This window comes from Mycetomoellerius zeteki, unplaced genomic scaffold, assembly GCF_001594055.1.
Source record: "Mycetomoellerius zeteki isolate Tzet28-1 unplaced genomic scaffold, Tzet1.0 scaffold421, whole genome shotgun sequence".
Lineage (NCBI taxonomy): Eukaryota > Metazoa > Arthropoda > Insecta > Hymenoptera > Formicidae > Mycetomoellerius > Mycetomoellerius zeteki.
Genome location: NW_017257416.1, coordinates 452,753 through 467,806, shown reverse-complemented (window position 1 = coordinate 467,806; position 15,054 = coordinate 452,753). Strand labels below are relative to the sequence as shown.

At 39.0% G+C, this 15,054-nt stretch overlaps 1 protein-coding gene across 1 annotated transcript in view; it reads left to right on the top strand.

Annotated features, from left to right (window-relative positions):
• The window catches only part of Lar (tyrosine-protein phosphatase Lar), a 321,875-nt gene that overhangs the window by 295,688 nt on the left and 11,133 nt on the right, over positions 1–15,054 (top strand). Inside the window, 7 exon segments of the mRNA XM_018454021.1 lie at positions 322–432; positions 1,385–1,660; positions 2,281–2,565; positions 5,019–5,119; positions 5,211–5,540; positions 6,372–6,522; positions 7,742–8,038. Of these exon segments, the coding sequence (XP_018309523.1) occupies positions 322–432; positions 1,385–1,660; positions 2,281–2,565; positions 5,019–5,119; positions 5,211–5,540; positions 6,372–6,522; positions 7,742–8,038 (1,551 nt within the window).

Sequence of the window (15,054 nt, the reverse complement as noted above, 5' to 3'; positions counted from 1 at the left end):
AATTTTATTAGCAAATTTGCTTTCAACGACTATCTATAGAATTAGGAAAAACGAAAAGACCTATAAGAATTATCTCATTCAGTTTATGAACTGAAATAATTTTTAATTTATCAGATTACTATTGTTTACAGCGTAAACAAGGTAATTAATGTAATAAAGTTCATGTGTATGTAACTATACAAATATCCAGATATAACATCACGAGAAATACAAGGGATAATTTTTTGTTTACATCGAGCTTGTATATAAAAGTGCTATTGCAATTGATAATATTGATGAGAATATATTTTTAATAGAATATTCTGCGTTTGTGTATTTCAGGTGCTTTGCAGATCACCGAATCCGACGTAAGCGATCAAGGAAAATACGAATGCGTTGCTAACAATTCCGTAGGCACAGAGTACTCCAAGTCAACTACGTTATACGTAAAAGGTAATTTAACATATTTACGAATGCTTGCATGCAAATATTGTAATGCAGATGATATTAATTAATTTTCGTAATTATAATTAATATAATTTTTCATTGTCTTTGTTTTAGAGAAATCTCTTTCTTTAATGGTATTCTCACGTAATAGCTTATAAGATACAATATTATAAATAAGAAAAAGGAAAAATATTCTAATAAAAATCAACAGATTTGAAATCGTAAAAAGACAATGTTGTCGTTGTTCAAATAATTAACGTAGCTCGTCGTACAGTCACGTCAATGCCATAAACGTAGACGTTTTCCTGTTTGTAATTAAAATTAATGCAACGCAATTAGAACGTAATTAAACTAAACGGGCCGCACAAAGGGCTCGAGCGACTCACGTAGCGTGTGTTACGCGTCGAGACTTTCCCTTGCTTGCGTTCTTACCACGATCTCGAATCCCGATGGTTACGCGTTTTTGTTTAATCACCGCTATTTACAAAATCTGCGCAACGGCTTTACAAAATAATCGTTCAGAGTTTTGTGCTTCGCGAATTTTCGCTGTGTATAGTTAATTTTCCATCGTAAAACGTGCACACGTAATTATTCCCTAATTGGATGCGCCTATTTGCATTTCAATTTAATATGTTACTCGTAAATAAATAATCACATGCTCTTAATCAACGTAATGTAACTTATTTGCTGCCAATGATTATGCATATAATCTAAAGATATTATTCCCTTCAAAAGTGATACACTTGATTAAACATTTAGAAGTTTTCATGAACTACTTGAAAATTTCAATGAGCAAATAGAAATATTAGCTCTTGCATCTTATTTTGGTATAATTCTTATGTCAATGCAAGATGAATCTAAATTTAAAGAAATCGAAAAATTGAAAAATATTCGATTGAATAAAATTTAATCAATTAAAGAACAGAATATTCATCCTGACGATTGTATTGTGCTTCAGTACGTCGTGTTTCACCAAGCTTCTCGATTCCTCCACCGACGGTGAGCGAGGTGATGTTAGGCGGTTCGCTGAATCTCACTTGTGTCGCCGTGGGTGCGCCCATGCCCTACGTCAAATGGAGAAAGGACCCAGCAACCGATTTGACGCCGGAAGACAACTTGCCAGTTGGCAAAAATGTCTTGATGCTGATTGACATCAAAGAGTCCGCCAATTACACATGCACGGCCGCCAGCGATCTCGGTGTAATTGACGCAACCACAATGGTGAAAGTTCAATGTTCGTATCGAATTTTTTTACTTAGGATATTCATAATCGGTTGTTATATTTAAGATCGTCTTAAATATAGTCTTAACACGTCATAACCCAATCACAGTATTAGTATCTTAAAACGGTCTTAAAATAAGAACGGAGTATGAACTTTCCTTAAAGTTATTTCTTAGAATTAGATAGATAAACTTTTTATGGATCGCTTTTTACCAGCTCATGGATTAAGTGATGCGAATCGATTAATCACGCGTTGCATTCATTAGATAAAATAATCTAGCAGCTAGTTTAAATTTTGAATATGATTTAGCAACAACTGCTATCGTAAGCCGAAAAGCAATTTACGTCTGAGAACTCTCTCTCTCTCTCTCTCTCTCTCTCTCTCTCTCTCTCTCTCTCTCTCCCCCCTCTCTCTCTCTCTCTATTTGGAAAAGGATTTTCATAAATATTTTTACTCTTACATATCATGGTTAATAAATTTAGCGTTTATATTTTTTCTAGAAGTTCTCAAATGTTGCGACGTTTACACTCACTTCGCATGCTTGAATAAATGATTTCATTCTGTGTACCTTAAGACGCAATATTTATAAATGATAGAGAGATAAAGCTGTACTAATCTAACTCTCCCGCAGCTCTTCCCGGTCCACCGGAGAACGTTCAAGTGTCCGACATCACTGCGACGTCGGTGAAGCTGAGCTGGTCCTACAAAGGACCGGATGAGCTGCAGTATTACGTAATTCAGCATAAACCGAAGCATGTGAACCAGGCATATGCCGAGATATCTGGTATCACGACGATGTACTACCATGTTAGGAGTCTCAGTCCTTATACGGAGTACGAGCTCTACGTTATAGCCGTGAACAGCATCGGGCGTGGTCCCCCAAGTGCCCCGGTGATAGTCACCACTGGTGAAACAAGTCAGTACTACAGCATTTACTATCGCATTGTTTTCTAGCCATTTTTATGCTTCTAACTTGGATAGAAACGATTATTTCCCTTCTTACAATATATGATTTACGCTCACAATTGCCTCTCCGGTTTTAGGCTGGAGACTCTGGTTTTTTGAACTAATCTTTGCCTCTTTGGTAAATAAAAAAAGTTTCCAGCTTATCGCTCATAATTTTGATGACCTTTTTTAAATGTTGATTTTCCTCCGAAAATTTCCGACAGGAAATTAGGTCTGGTAACTTTTTTGTGGTGATAATTGATCTTTGGCAAAATTGTACGATCTCTAATGGAGCACCAGTTCAAAGGAATCATAAATCACGTTTCTAATCTTGTAACATTTATTAATTAAAAAATTGAAAATTTTCAAACACCAATTGTTTATGTTGTATATATCTAACAGTAGATCAGCAGACTTAACATCTAATATCATTATAGGATTGCTTGTAGAGAGATTTAAAAAAGATTTTCTTCTAATTCGCCGCTTTCATGCCAAATTAATAAATGAGGGAAAATATCGTTTCTACAGAAATGCTTCTTATTTTATCAGCTTTTTTTTTATCGTAATCTTGAATTCATTATTCAATCAAGTTTTATAAAAAAAAGTAACAGCATCTATTAAATCAATCATCTTTAACGTACACGTAAATTAGATTGGGCGTCTGTATCATCGACCGCTTATACGACAAATTAAACCCATTCATAAATCAACTCACATTTCATTTCTGCGCTTCGCAATGAACATACGTGCGACTCGCAGTAAAGTCCGCCGGTTAAAAAACGCGAATACACTTCGAACTCGACGATCCTTTTTTTCGCGTATCCATAATCGCGAGGATCGAAGGTAGTAACGTAAAGGTGTAGTGAAGGAACGGCACTACTTCGACATGAGCGTGAATTTTTTGCACGTAGATAGAATTTTTGTACACACCATCGAGAAAGATGAGCGAATTTTTACGCACATTTTTTGAGGGAAAATTCTGTGTTTTTTCCATGCTGTCCGTCGCGGACGCACGATTTGATCCATGTAAGTGACAAGAAAATTTTTTTCACCTATCACCCTCTTCCCCAACTGCTCTTTGTTGCACCAGTGTATTAGTGTTTTTGCGGGGCCGTTCCACAACGTTTCGTCGCGCTTCGACGTCTCATGTCATTTGTGTATTTTTACTATATCCCCAACCTCTACATCCTCCAACCTCTCACTACCTCTTTCACCTATTTCTTTCTCTCTCTCTCTCTTTCTCTCTCTCTCATTCTCACTCTCTCTTTCTCTTCTATCTCTATCTCTGTCTCTGATACACGTCTCCATCTCCTATTTTCTTTTTTGCAAAAGAGGGGAAGAACGCGAGAAACGAGTACGCGGGGAAGACAGCACGCGAAATTGCACCTTTCCTAACAGAATAGTATAGCACACTTCTCACCTCGTGAAAATACGAAGGAGACACGTACTCTCGCAATTCGTATTTTCACTTCGCATTTACTACCCATTTATGGCCGGTATTCATAGTCGGTTCTTATATTTAAGTCTTAGTACAATCTTAAGTATAGTCTTAAGATGTCATAAATCAATCACAAAGCTGTTATTAACGTCTCAAGACTTTACTTAAGACGGTCTTAAAATAAGAACCGATTATGAATATCGGCCCATATATCGAGAATTGATAATAATCGTTTGACTTTTTTTAATAGCGGAATCGACAAATGGAGGTGCCAGTAAGTCAAATCATATACTAAGAGTGCCGTAGTGGTACACGATTTCTTCGCTTATTCCTATGTAGTTTTTGATTTTAGTTTCCTCTCATTTCGTTACTTTGCGCACACACGACTGTTATTTTCGTTGATACATATACGTGCACTTTGTCACTTTTAATATACATCGTTACATGCACACCTGCGTCTGGAAAAAGACGATTATGCCGAAGCATCTAAAAATTGAGTTAAATACAAATCTGAAAACAATTTCGTTGGAATCAGAATAATTACCTATGTAGGACACTCAAACTGATTGCTGGAATGTCGAAACTTTTTGTAGCATTGCTCATCATGCTTGAAATTCCTATGTAATTATTTTGTTGGTCCAACAAAATTATTTTCAGAACTGTATCTAGTTGAATTTTTAGATATTTCAGCAAATTGTTCTTTCCGTGTATCTTTGTACTTAATTGCGTCCAGTATGAATTTTTAAAAACGTATCCATTTATCACCGTAGTGTCGTAGTGACGAAAAATAGAATTTCATCTTTTCTCTATATTTACATCGCACCTGGCTTCTTACAGTTTGTTTTTTGAAGGGTCTTTATTTTTAAAGGATTTCTTATCGTGTGACTAACTGACGTGTACTGCCCTTCCACGGCTTCGTGTGTATTTTGGTTGCTTTTCGTCTGGTCTTCCTAATAATGCTAAAAACCTGTTAATCTCTTTTTTAGAACCCGGTACAGCACCGCGGAAAGTTCAAGTACGGCCGTTGAGCTCCAGCACGATGGTCATACAGTGGGATGAACCGGAAACTCCGAACGGTCAAGTGACGGTCGGTGTCTTTTCCGAAATTACCTTTCAAATAACTTTTCTGATTTTTGCGACGATTATCGCTAACGAACGTGTGATATGTCTCTCCATAGGGATACAAAGTGTATTACACAACGGATTCGAATCAACCCATGGCGTCGTGGCAATACCAGATGGTAGATAACAGCCAGTTGACAACCATCTCGGAGCTGACGCCGCATACGATTTATACCATAAGAGTCCAGGCGCTTACGAGCGTCGGTCCTGGACCTCTTAGTCTGCCGGTGCAAATCAAAACACAGCAAGGGGTACCGAGTCAACCCGAAATGCTAACGGCGGTCGACATCGGGGAGACCAAAGTAACGCTCCAATGGAGCAAGCCCGCTCATAGCGCTGAGAATATTCTCAGCTATGAGCTGTATTGGAATGACACTTACGCAAAGGTAGATAGTTATACATTTTTAATAGAGGTAGACAATTACACGTTTTAAATAAAGGTCTTCGCACTAATTATATGGGAAATTAGGTCCTGGTGAAATAAATTAGTTTTCACATATAATGCAGCTTATAATGTGATGAACAAAAGATGTTATAGACTGATATAGACACAAGCCTCAATAATGAACATTTTTTATGCTGTGATATATCGAAAGTGCTCTATGAACAAATTTTTTTATCTTTGATACACCGCTTAAAAACTATCCATTATTAAGCCTTTTATAAGATATTTTTGTTCACCATATTATAAGTTATATCATCTGTGAAAACTAACTCACTTTCACCGGGACTCAATTTTCCGTTGTAATTAGTAAATTACCCCGTATTAATTATATGGAAAATTGAGTCCCAGTGAAATAAATTAATTTTCACATATGATTTTATATCTTATAATGTGGCAAACGAAAGATGTCATAGACAAAAAGCTCAATAATAGATAGTTTTTTAATTATGTATCAAAAGTGCTCGGTAAACATAAATTTTTATTTAATCGGGACCCAATTTTTCATATACAATTAATGCAGGTTCCTTTCCTCTTTTTATCGATAGAGTGCATCGCCCTATTTTGCGATTACGTACCACGCATTGTGCCTTAATCCTAATAATATTAATTGGACAGTGATATTAAAGAAAATGAATGAATTTTTTTAATCGTTCGGAATAGAATAGACTGAAATTCGGAAGATAATAAGATTTTAGAGTTTTTAAAGGAGCGGTTTTAAAAGCGATGATTAATCTATCCAATCTAACGCATTCGGCATATCTGCTCGAATCAGGAAAAGCATCATCGCAGGATACCGGTCACCGAGAACTATACTTTGACCGGCCTATATCCGAACACCTTGTACTACGTATGGCTGGCTGCGAGGAGTCAAAGAGGAGAGGGTGCCACGACGATACCGTATCCGGTTCGCACCAAACAGTACGGTAAGCAGAACGCGCACGAATGCATACGAAATCGAATGAGTTCATGCAGCGAGGAGTGCCAGACGCATGCTGATACGCGATTGTCACGAGGTCGTAAGGCGGTCGACCATCCGATATTCCATACATCACGTAGTGATGTCGGGTAGGACGCACCTGAGTCTTTTGGATCCTCATGCATGATCGCGTATCGCGATGGCACAGCAGGTAGGAGGTGCTGTAGCGCTAGACGCTCCTGCAAGTAGCGTAAGCTATCGACGCACAACACCTTGGAAAGAGCCTTTGAAAAAAAGAAAGCGAAGACCTTTCGTCTTCGAGAACGCGTTTAATAATGAAAGTGAAAAGGAAAAGAGAGCGTATAAAAAGAAAGGGAAAGACAGAAAAATAGAGAATAACGTTGAAACAAGTGAAGTGTGGGAGAGTGAGAATGACTGCATGCGTTGCAAATAAGAAAGCCGTTTTTGGATGCCACTTTATATATATATCTATATATATACGTACATATCATACATATAAATTGCACTAAGCACTGCATTGATATATGTGTGCATTTTGGGCACCTCTTTTCATTCTCGATAACATGATTGATTTATCGTCCGTTCAGTTTTTCGTTGTCTCGTTCCCTTGCAATTATATAAACGTATAACTCGTTAACTCTGCGGATTATACGCCCGAGTTAACACAAACCGCTCCGGGAGAACTGTCTCTAATCACGTCTTTTTTCGACTGTTCAAGGATCGATTCATGATTTTTTACCTTGAATATTTTACACCTCTCTGAACCTTGGCCAAACATACCATTTTGTTGGTATCCCTCGGCAATCACCGTCGACTGTGCGCTCGTCTCAGTGTTGAGGAAATGTCAAATCGAGAAATACGAGAACTCGTCGCGTGGCGTATTAATCGACCTATCATCCGCTCATATGTGAAAAATGTCTGATATTACTATTACAATTTTCATTTTAAAACAAGAAGTATCTAAATTTATGAAATTTTATAAGATTACTGATTATAAAGTTTAGTTTTCATTCATTGATAATTATGCGACTACAAAGTAACAGTAATCACGCTCCACGACGATAATTAATGAATTTTAATGAACGCAACTTTTCGTATCTTCACCTTTGACCTCAAGCTAGAGACCAGTACGATCGGCCGGTAATTATCGATTATGATCCCCGATTTTGTTTTTTTTTCCCCTCCTATAACTGAGTGTTATACAGTCCCCGGGGCTCCGCCTCGCAATGTAACCGGCAAAGCGATCAGCCCGACTTCTATATTGGTATCGTGGGAACCGCCGGCCGCTGAACGCTCCAACGGGAGGATCACCTACTACAGGCTGCAAGTCGTCGAGAGCGGTCGCTCTGACTCCGAGGCGAGGAATATCAAACTGAATGACACGCGTTTCGTGTTGGACGAGCTCAAAAAGTGGACCGAGTATCGGATCTGGGTATTGGCCGGGACCAGAGTAGGTGACGGGCCTCCGAGTTATCCTATCTCGGTCAGAACTCACGAGGACGGTATGTATCACAGATACTGACTGAAAGTCTTTCTGTTTATCTCAGGCACGCGAGGAGTAACGTGTAAAATCCGTGGTGACACACAGCGCGAGAGGGTGAATACTATGTTCTTCTCAACAGCTATCGCAATATACTAATTGACAGAAAAATAAAAAGAGAGAGAGAGAGAGAGAGAGCGATACGATCTCGATGTCTACGTTATAGAACAAACATGTAAATGATCGTAATCGCGACAGAAAAACCTCAACGCCGCGGTCGCTACGAATTTCACACGCTAAGCTTCGCGAGGAAGGAATATTATATTGGGATGAAGTAACTAACGCGCCTCATCCGAGAGCCAAAAATATAAAAGCCCGCCAAAAGTCAGTCCGATTATATTCTCGCGCGGTTCCAGTGCGGGTTGCGACGACACGCCGCGTATTATTCTTGATCCGGTGAATGCATTACGTAATATAATATACATTACTGTATACTTTCGATTTCAGATTACGCTAACGTCACTTCGTCACCTGTCTCTCTTCCCGAACTCTCAAATAACCAGATACTCTCTCTCTCCTTTATCACGATTTTCTGTTCTGTGTCCTCTATGTCGTATATCTTTTCTCTCCAGTGACTCTACACTCATGTTATATTACATTATATTTACGTTATTACATTCTATTAAATTACATTACATACAATATATTACACTCTGTATTATATTATATATATATGAGCTTTCCTCTTCTCTCACGCCGTTCTTGTGTTACAGTTATAGTTTCGAGAAACGAACTATCGAATCGCCCATCGTGATGAGAGAGGAAAAGAGGACAGACACGGCCCTTTTTTCCGGTCGGGTTACCTTTTTTTTGCGCGAACAAAAGTTTTGAACGCGCACGACTTTTTGTATTTTTCGTGCCTCTCCGATCACGCTACTCCGATCGCTTTCCTATCGTAAAAAAAAAACGGCATCCACGCGAAACACGAAACGATGATGGCCCTACTTTTTTGGCTGGCGAGATTTTATATTTTTGGATTTTTTGCGACAATAAAATCTCCAACGACTTATTCTAGCTTTCCCGAAATCTCCCAAAACGCCCCTATCTCCTAATCCTCTCTTTTAGTGTGCCCACAATCATTTTTTCCAGGTGCACGCAGCCACGGATTTTTCAGAAGCTGATAACCAATTTTTGAGCTCAGCTATCAAAAGATGAAAGAAAAAGAAAGAAACGATTTTCTTACCGTTTTTTACAGGGCCTAATCGCAACTCTCTCTTTGTTCGTTGCCGTTGGTTTTTTTCACTCCCCCCAGCCCCACTTTTAAAACTTGGATATCTATTTTGACACGCTAATTAATATCTAATTATACTCACTCAAGTGTTTTTGTCTTTCCTTAAAGCATTTGCAGGAGGATGATCCAGGTTTTGAACAGCTAGTTTTTAAGATCTATTCACATTATCGTAATATATCAATATTATCTAATAATATGTACTCATTACACTCAGTGTTCTTTCTGGTGGTTACCGTGGTTACGTCAGTAAAGATGTTTCGTTTCTCTTCTTTAGTTTATTAATTCACTCTTGCCACGTGTTATGAAGATAGAAGTCAGGCTGGCTGCCCCGCGTGCCATTATTTTCGATATTTTTTTTCTTTTTTTTTATACCGCCACTAACTGCATAGGCCACATGAAACATGTAAATAACACTAACGAACGAAATTAAATAACAACTTTGTTACACGTGCAACAATCAGACGAAAATAATGGCAACGCGAGGGACAGCTTGCGAGTGAAGCGCTTACGTATATATATATATAAAAACTCTAGCGAATGTTATCTCACACACAAGAATATATATATATGAGACGCACTTTTTCACTATATATATATATATTACACATATATATATTTCTATATCTCTGATATATAAGGCTCTTCTGTCTTTAGTTGAGATTTAGTTCTACCTATCGTTTGCACATGTTTAGAGCATGCCTTCGTTTGTTTAAAAATTCCTCAAAATTCCTACGATCCCAAAAACGCAACCCCTCGAACTTGTCCCGTCTGAAGAAAAGAAAGAAAAATCTGGAACCCTACCTCTCCGTTTCCAATCACCAAAATCCGCCGAACTGTGTCGAGTCTGCGAACATCATTTCCCAATGCAAATACGTTCATATTATATCATCTATATCCTATGAATGGCATGCCGATGCATGAGACAGTTTTGCTTTCTGTTACTTCCCGTCCTTATCCCAACCGAGCGGTATTCCCCAAGGTGCCGATCGATCCAGCATGTCGAACGTTTTTGGTCCCCCTTGTTGCTGAATAACATGTCCAACATGATCCCTCTCTCTCTCATAACAAACGAATTCGGCACCGAGGGAAAAAAAATTGTTTGCACGATATTTATACAGTAGTCGTTGAAAAAATAAATCTCTACGCGGTCGTTAGCCACGATATTTCCCCGGGAAATCATTTAATCGTAACGATAACTTCTCTCGGTGTGCGGAGGAAGGGCGGTGCGGTACGACCGCGATCGTTAAAAGTTTTACAGCGAGTAAGTAGAAACAACGAATTGCGATTGAAAAAAAATAATCGAACGGGAGAGAGTTAGAGAGAGTTGCAAAAAAAAATTGTCCAATAGATTCGAAAGAGAGGGAAGCGTAAGGCAAGGAAAAGATGGAGATGATATACAAATACTATTCTATTTATCTCTAACGGGCTATGAAGACATTCGCGTTGCGACACGTGGAGGGCATTATTTGTCGAAGAGGTATTATACCGCCATGATTGTTGAATGAAAAGTCGTACCGACGCGTCCGTAACGATCTTCCCGTATGCCTTTCACCATTCACCACCATGAAATACTCTCTTCCTCCACGGCCCGGATCCTCTTTCGTTTCTTTACCCTCCTGCCTGCGCTCCTACGATTCCTCGTTCCTGGCATTATCCCGTTCACAGAGCAACTGATCCGGTGCCCATTTACCCTCCTGAAGCAGACTCGGCAGAGCGAAGCGAACCGATAAAAAGCACTACTGAAAGCACCCTGCCGTGTAAGCTCGCACATTGTCAAGCACAAAGATTCACCGTCACGTGTATAGCATATATATATATATATATCTCTATACCTTCTTACGCATACGTTTACTACTATTACTGACTGTCATCGTTCACTATTTACCGAGAGATATTACATTGCTGCTACATAGTATTATATATATAATGTCACGCCGTATATACGTATGTGTGCACGGGCACTTTGCAAAAATCACGTAACGCGCGCCGGCACCGTGTGTTTCACATTTACTTACTTCTCGCACCCACCACGCACGCATACACGCACCCCCGCGGTGCCCACGCGCGAACGTACGCACAAGTGCGTGCGTCGCGTGGTGCTGGCCGCCGTTGGGTGCTTTCCGGCAAGGACACAGTCAGACCACGTGTAATACAGTGAGTCTTTTCATCCTTGTTTAACGTAGGTAAACAACAAGGATGTAATGATTCGCTGTGTTACACTGTGTCTAACTGTTTCCTTGCTGGAAAGCACCAGTTGTAAGTCAGTATCTATAATTGGTTTTTATATTTAAAGTCTTAAGTACAGTCTTAAGATGTCATAAGCTAATCATAGAGTCGTAGTAGCATCTTAAAACATTATTTAAGATGGTCTTAAAATAAGAACAGACTATGAATACCAGCCAAAATGTCGTAAAGCAATCACAGGCCGGTATTTATCGTTTTATTCTTATGTTTAACTCACATTCTACGATAAGCCGTTACTTAAGCTTAAGTCCTAAGCCGTAAGAAATTGACCAGTCACAGTCGAATGTGAGAAGAATAATCGATTATGATTGGTCAATTTCTTACGGCTTAAGGCTTAAAGCTTAAGTAATGGCTCCTTGTAGAAAGCTCATAAGACCGCCTTAAGTCTAGTCTTAAGATGTCATAAACCAATCGCGGAGTTGTAATCTTAAAAGACATTATTTAAGGTGTTCTTGAAATAAGAATGTTTGACGAATACCAGCCACAGAGTCGTGCAGCATCGAGAGACGTTACTTAAGATAATCTTAAAATAAGAACGGATTATGAATACCGGCTAGAGTCTCGTCTCTTTGTCCCTTGTGCACCGATTCTTAAGAGCACAAGCACCCGCTTTCACGAATAATTCGGCTGCGAAATAGCACGTAGCATTCACGTAGGACACGTGCGCGGGCGTATGCGATTTGGATATGCGTATACGTAGAGGCGTTAACGCTCACATGCTGCGTGAGAGAGCACCGTGCACAGCAGCGGCTATACACGTCCGAATAAATATTGTTATAGACGATGCAATATCGTGCCGTCGAGCACCAGCACTGAAAGCACCCTCGAAAAGCACCCCCACTGTCGACTGTCGTGCAACCTGAAGCTCCCTCCTGAGGCGATCTCGAAATGGTGCGGTGCAAAAGCCATAATAATAACCGAAATGGTAACGATGGATTGTTATTACGAACGACGTCGTTCGTTTTGCTGCGAGAAAAGCGACTTAGTAATATTCGTGAAATTATATTACTGCATCGGCAGAGTTGGGAAGCGTTACTTTTTCGTTACTTTTTACAATAAACAATTTGATAATGACAATTGTAATTTTTTATAACTAAGGTTGTACTAAGGTTGGAAAAGTCGATTTTTTTAGCACAACCTTAACATTTAGTTAAAAAAAATTGCAACGTCATCATGATTATTACAAAATGTAATAAAAAAGTAATACTTCCCAACTCTATGCATCGGCTATTAATCTGTGAATACTTACGAAAAATCAGCGAAAAAACAGATAATCCGCATAAGCTGATTGTTAAAAATTTCTCTGAAGAAAATGTGAAATTATTTTAAAGATTAGTTAATGCGGATGAGATGTTTTCATTGAAAATTTCGTAAGAATAGCGGAAATTCATAACCGATATATATGTATATATATATATATAATATCACGAGAAAGTTACAATCGATTATTGACGATGACTGGTTTGCGTTACGTTTTTCCGAGGTCGCGACAGGAAGGTGCGCGCGTGAATGCGTGAGTGATTGTGTAAAAGGATACCGGATGGAAGAAGGACGACACGCGTAAGAAAGCGTACGCGAAAAGTAATAAAAAAAAATCAGGGAAGTGATCAGTGACAAAGGAAAACGGTATACAATAAAAGAATCAAATCGAGAGTTCACGCGAATTTTTTCTCTGCGCCCAAACGTCCCCGACGAAGAAGACAGTCGGATAATTTGTATCGAGAAAGAGAAAAAAAGAAACGTTCGCGAGGCGTTTTCTTGGAGAACATTTGAATACCAATATTCATCAGACCTATTTCTAGTTATAGTCTTATTTATATCTGTGCTCATCAGTCACAATTTTCGTGGATTCGACGAGTAAATCATTTTCAACGTCGACTTCGCCTTCGCCGGAAAAGATCGATGAGTTTTAATATCCGCGTCAGCGGAAAAGCATCCCCCTTTTTTTTTTTTTAAGTAGCACGCACGCAAGAAATGAAAATACGAAGCGCACGCTCCAAAGTGAAACTCTCAACTTCTGCTCGTGCGTAAAAAAAGTATCCGGCGTGGATGAAGTACGCTCTGTCTATAAAAAAAAAAAAGAAACTCACCGTATGCTGCGCTGATCGTACGGATGGAAACGGGAAATCTGGACATACGTAGACTGCGAGCATCAGGTCCCATTAATTTTCATACGTAATCACTCGACGGTCATTTTCTATATTACGTATATCTTCGCTCTCTGCATGCGAGACTCTGATCCGTTTTCAACTTCTGTGTCTCTATAAATGAAACATAGTACTCTTTCTATTATTCAGATGATACTTCGATATGTACGAAATATTCTGTTTTAAATGCCATATATAGCATCTTTTTCTATATATTCTACTTTTTATCTCGAGAAACACGCACACGTTTTTTTTTTCACATGGGTATCTAGAGAAGGTATTAATTTTTTTATAATTGTATATGTAAATGTGATTTATTTCCTTTTTATATATCTCTGAATTTCTAATAAGCGGTTGAAGCAACGCTCTTTTTTGTAGGCGTAATGTTTTAAAGTCTTAAGAGCTTCGGCTGCCCGTTTAATTGTTCCTGATTGTTTCCTCCAATTTTTTACTCACGTAAACTATATCACTGTTATGTCCCAATAAAACGCATGATTTATGACAGTTCGTTTCCTTTAGCTCGATCCAGCTAGTTCCGCCAATTTGAATTAGACATTTTAGATGTCATCGACAGTTTCGACCACACTCGATCATCGACAGGTACGCGAGCACGATTCGTTAATCAAATAAACGGCTACCTCTACCACCGCATCTCGGCAACGGCTGTCGAAACGTATTTACGCGCGCGTTTTACGCAGTATTTTGTGATTTTTGCGTGGATGAATGCGCGGGTGGATGTTGACATTGAGAGAAAGAGAAAGAAGAGAGAAAAAGGAGAAAAAAAAAAGAGAGAGATGAGAAGGGAAGACAAATAGCAGAGTACTTTTTTATGATATCCCAAATGGGAGAGTGGTCTCCCTGTCTGTCTCCCTCTCTCTTTCTCTCTATTTCTTTCTCTCGGTTTCTCTCTCGCTTTCTCTTTCTCCAATTTACCCTGTCTCCCCTTTGCTGAAGCGACAAATTTTTTGATCGAGCTGCTGTTTTTGCGGGTGACTTTTTGGAGTTGCAAAAAAAAAAGAAGAAAGTAAAACAATTTTTCCTCAGAAGACACTCCACCCCACCGACATGTATCCCGATCTTATATCGTGAATTTTTTGACTACATCGTAAAAATATCACGAAAGTAATCGCGAGTTTTTCTCATGACTGCCCATTTCTATAAAATACCGTAGTAATAACCGACGAAACCTATTCTCTCGTTTGATACATCCTAGAAACCGTCCACCTTATTCTTTCTTATGGTTTCTCCTATCTATACAGCTTTCTTTTCGTAGGCATTTTATCATAGGTCTTCCCTTTGATGTCTCGTGTCGGGGGAAGAAGGAAGGGAGGAGGGAGGATTCGAAATCTCGACGCT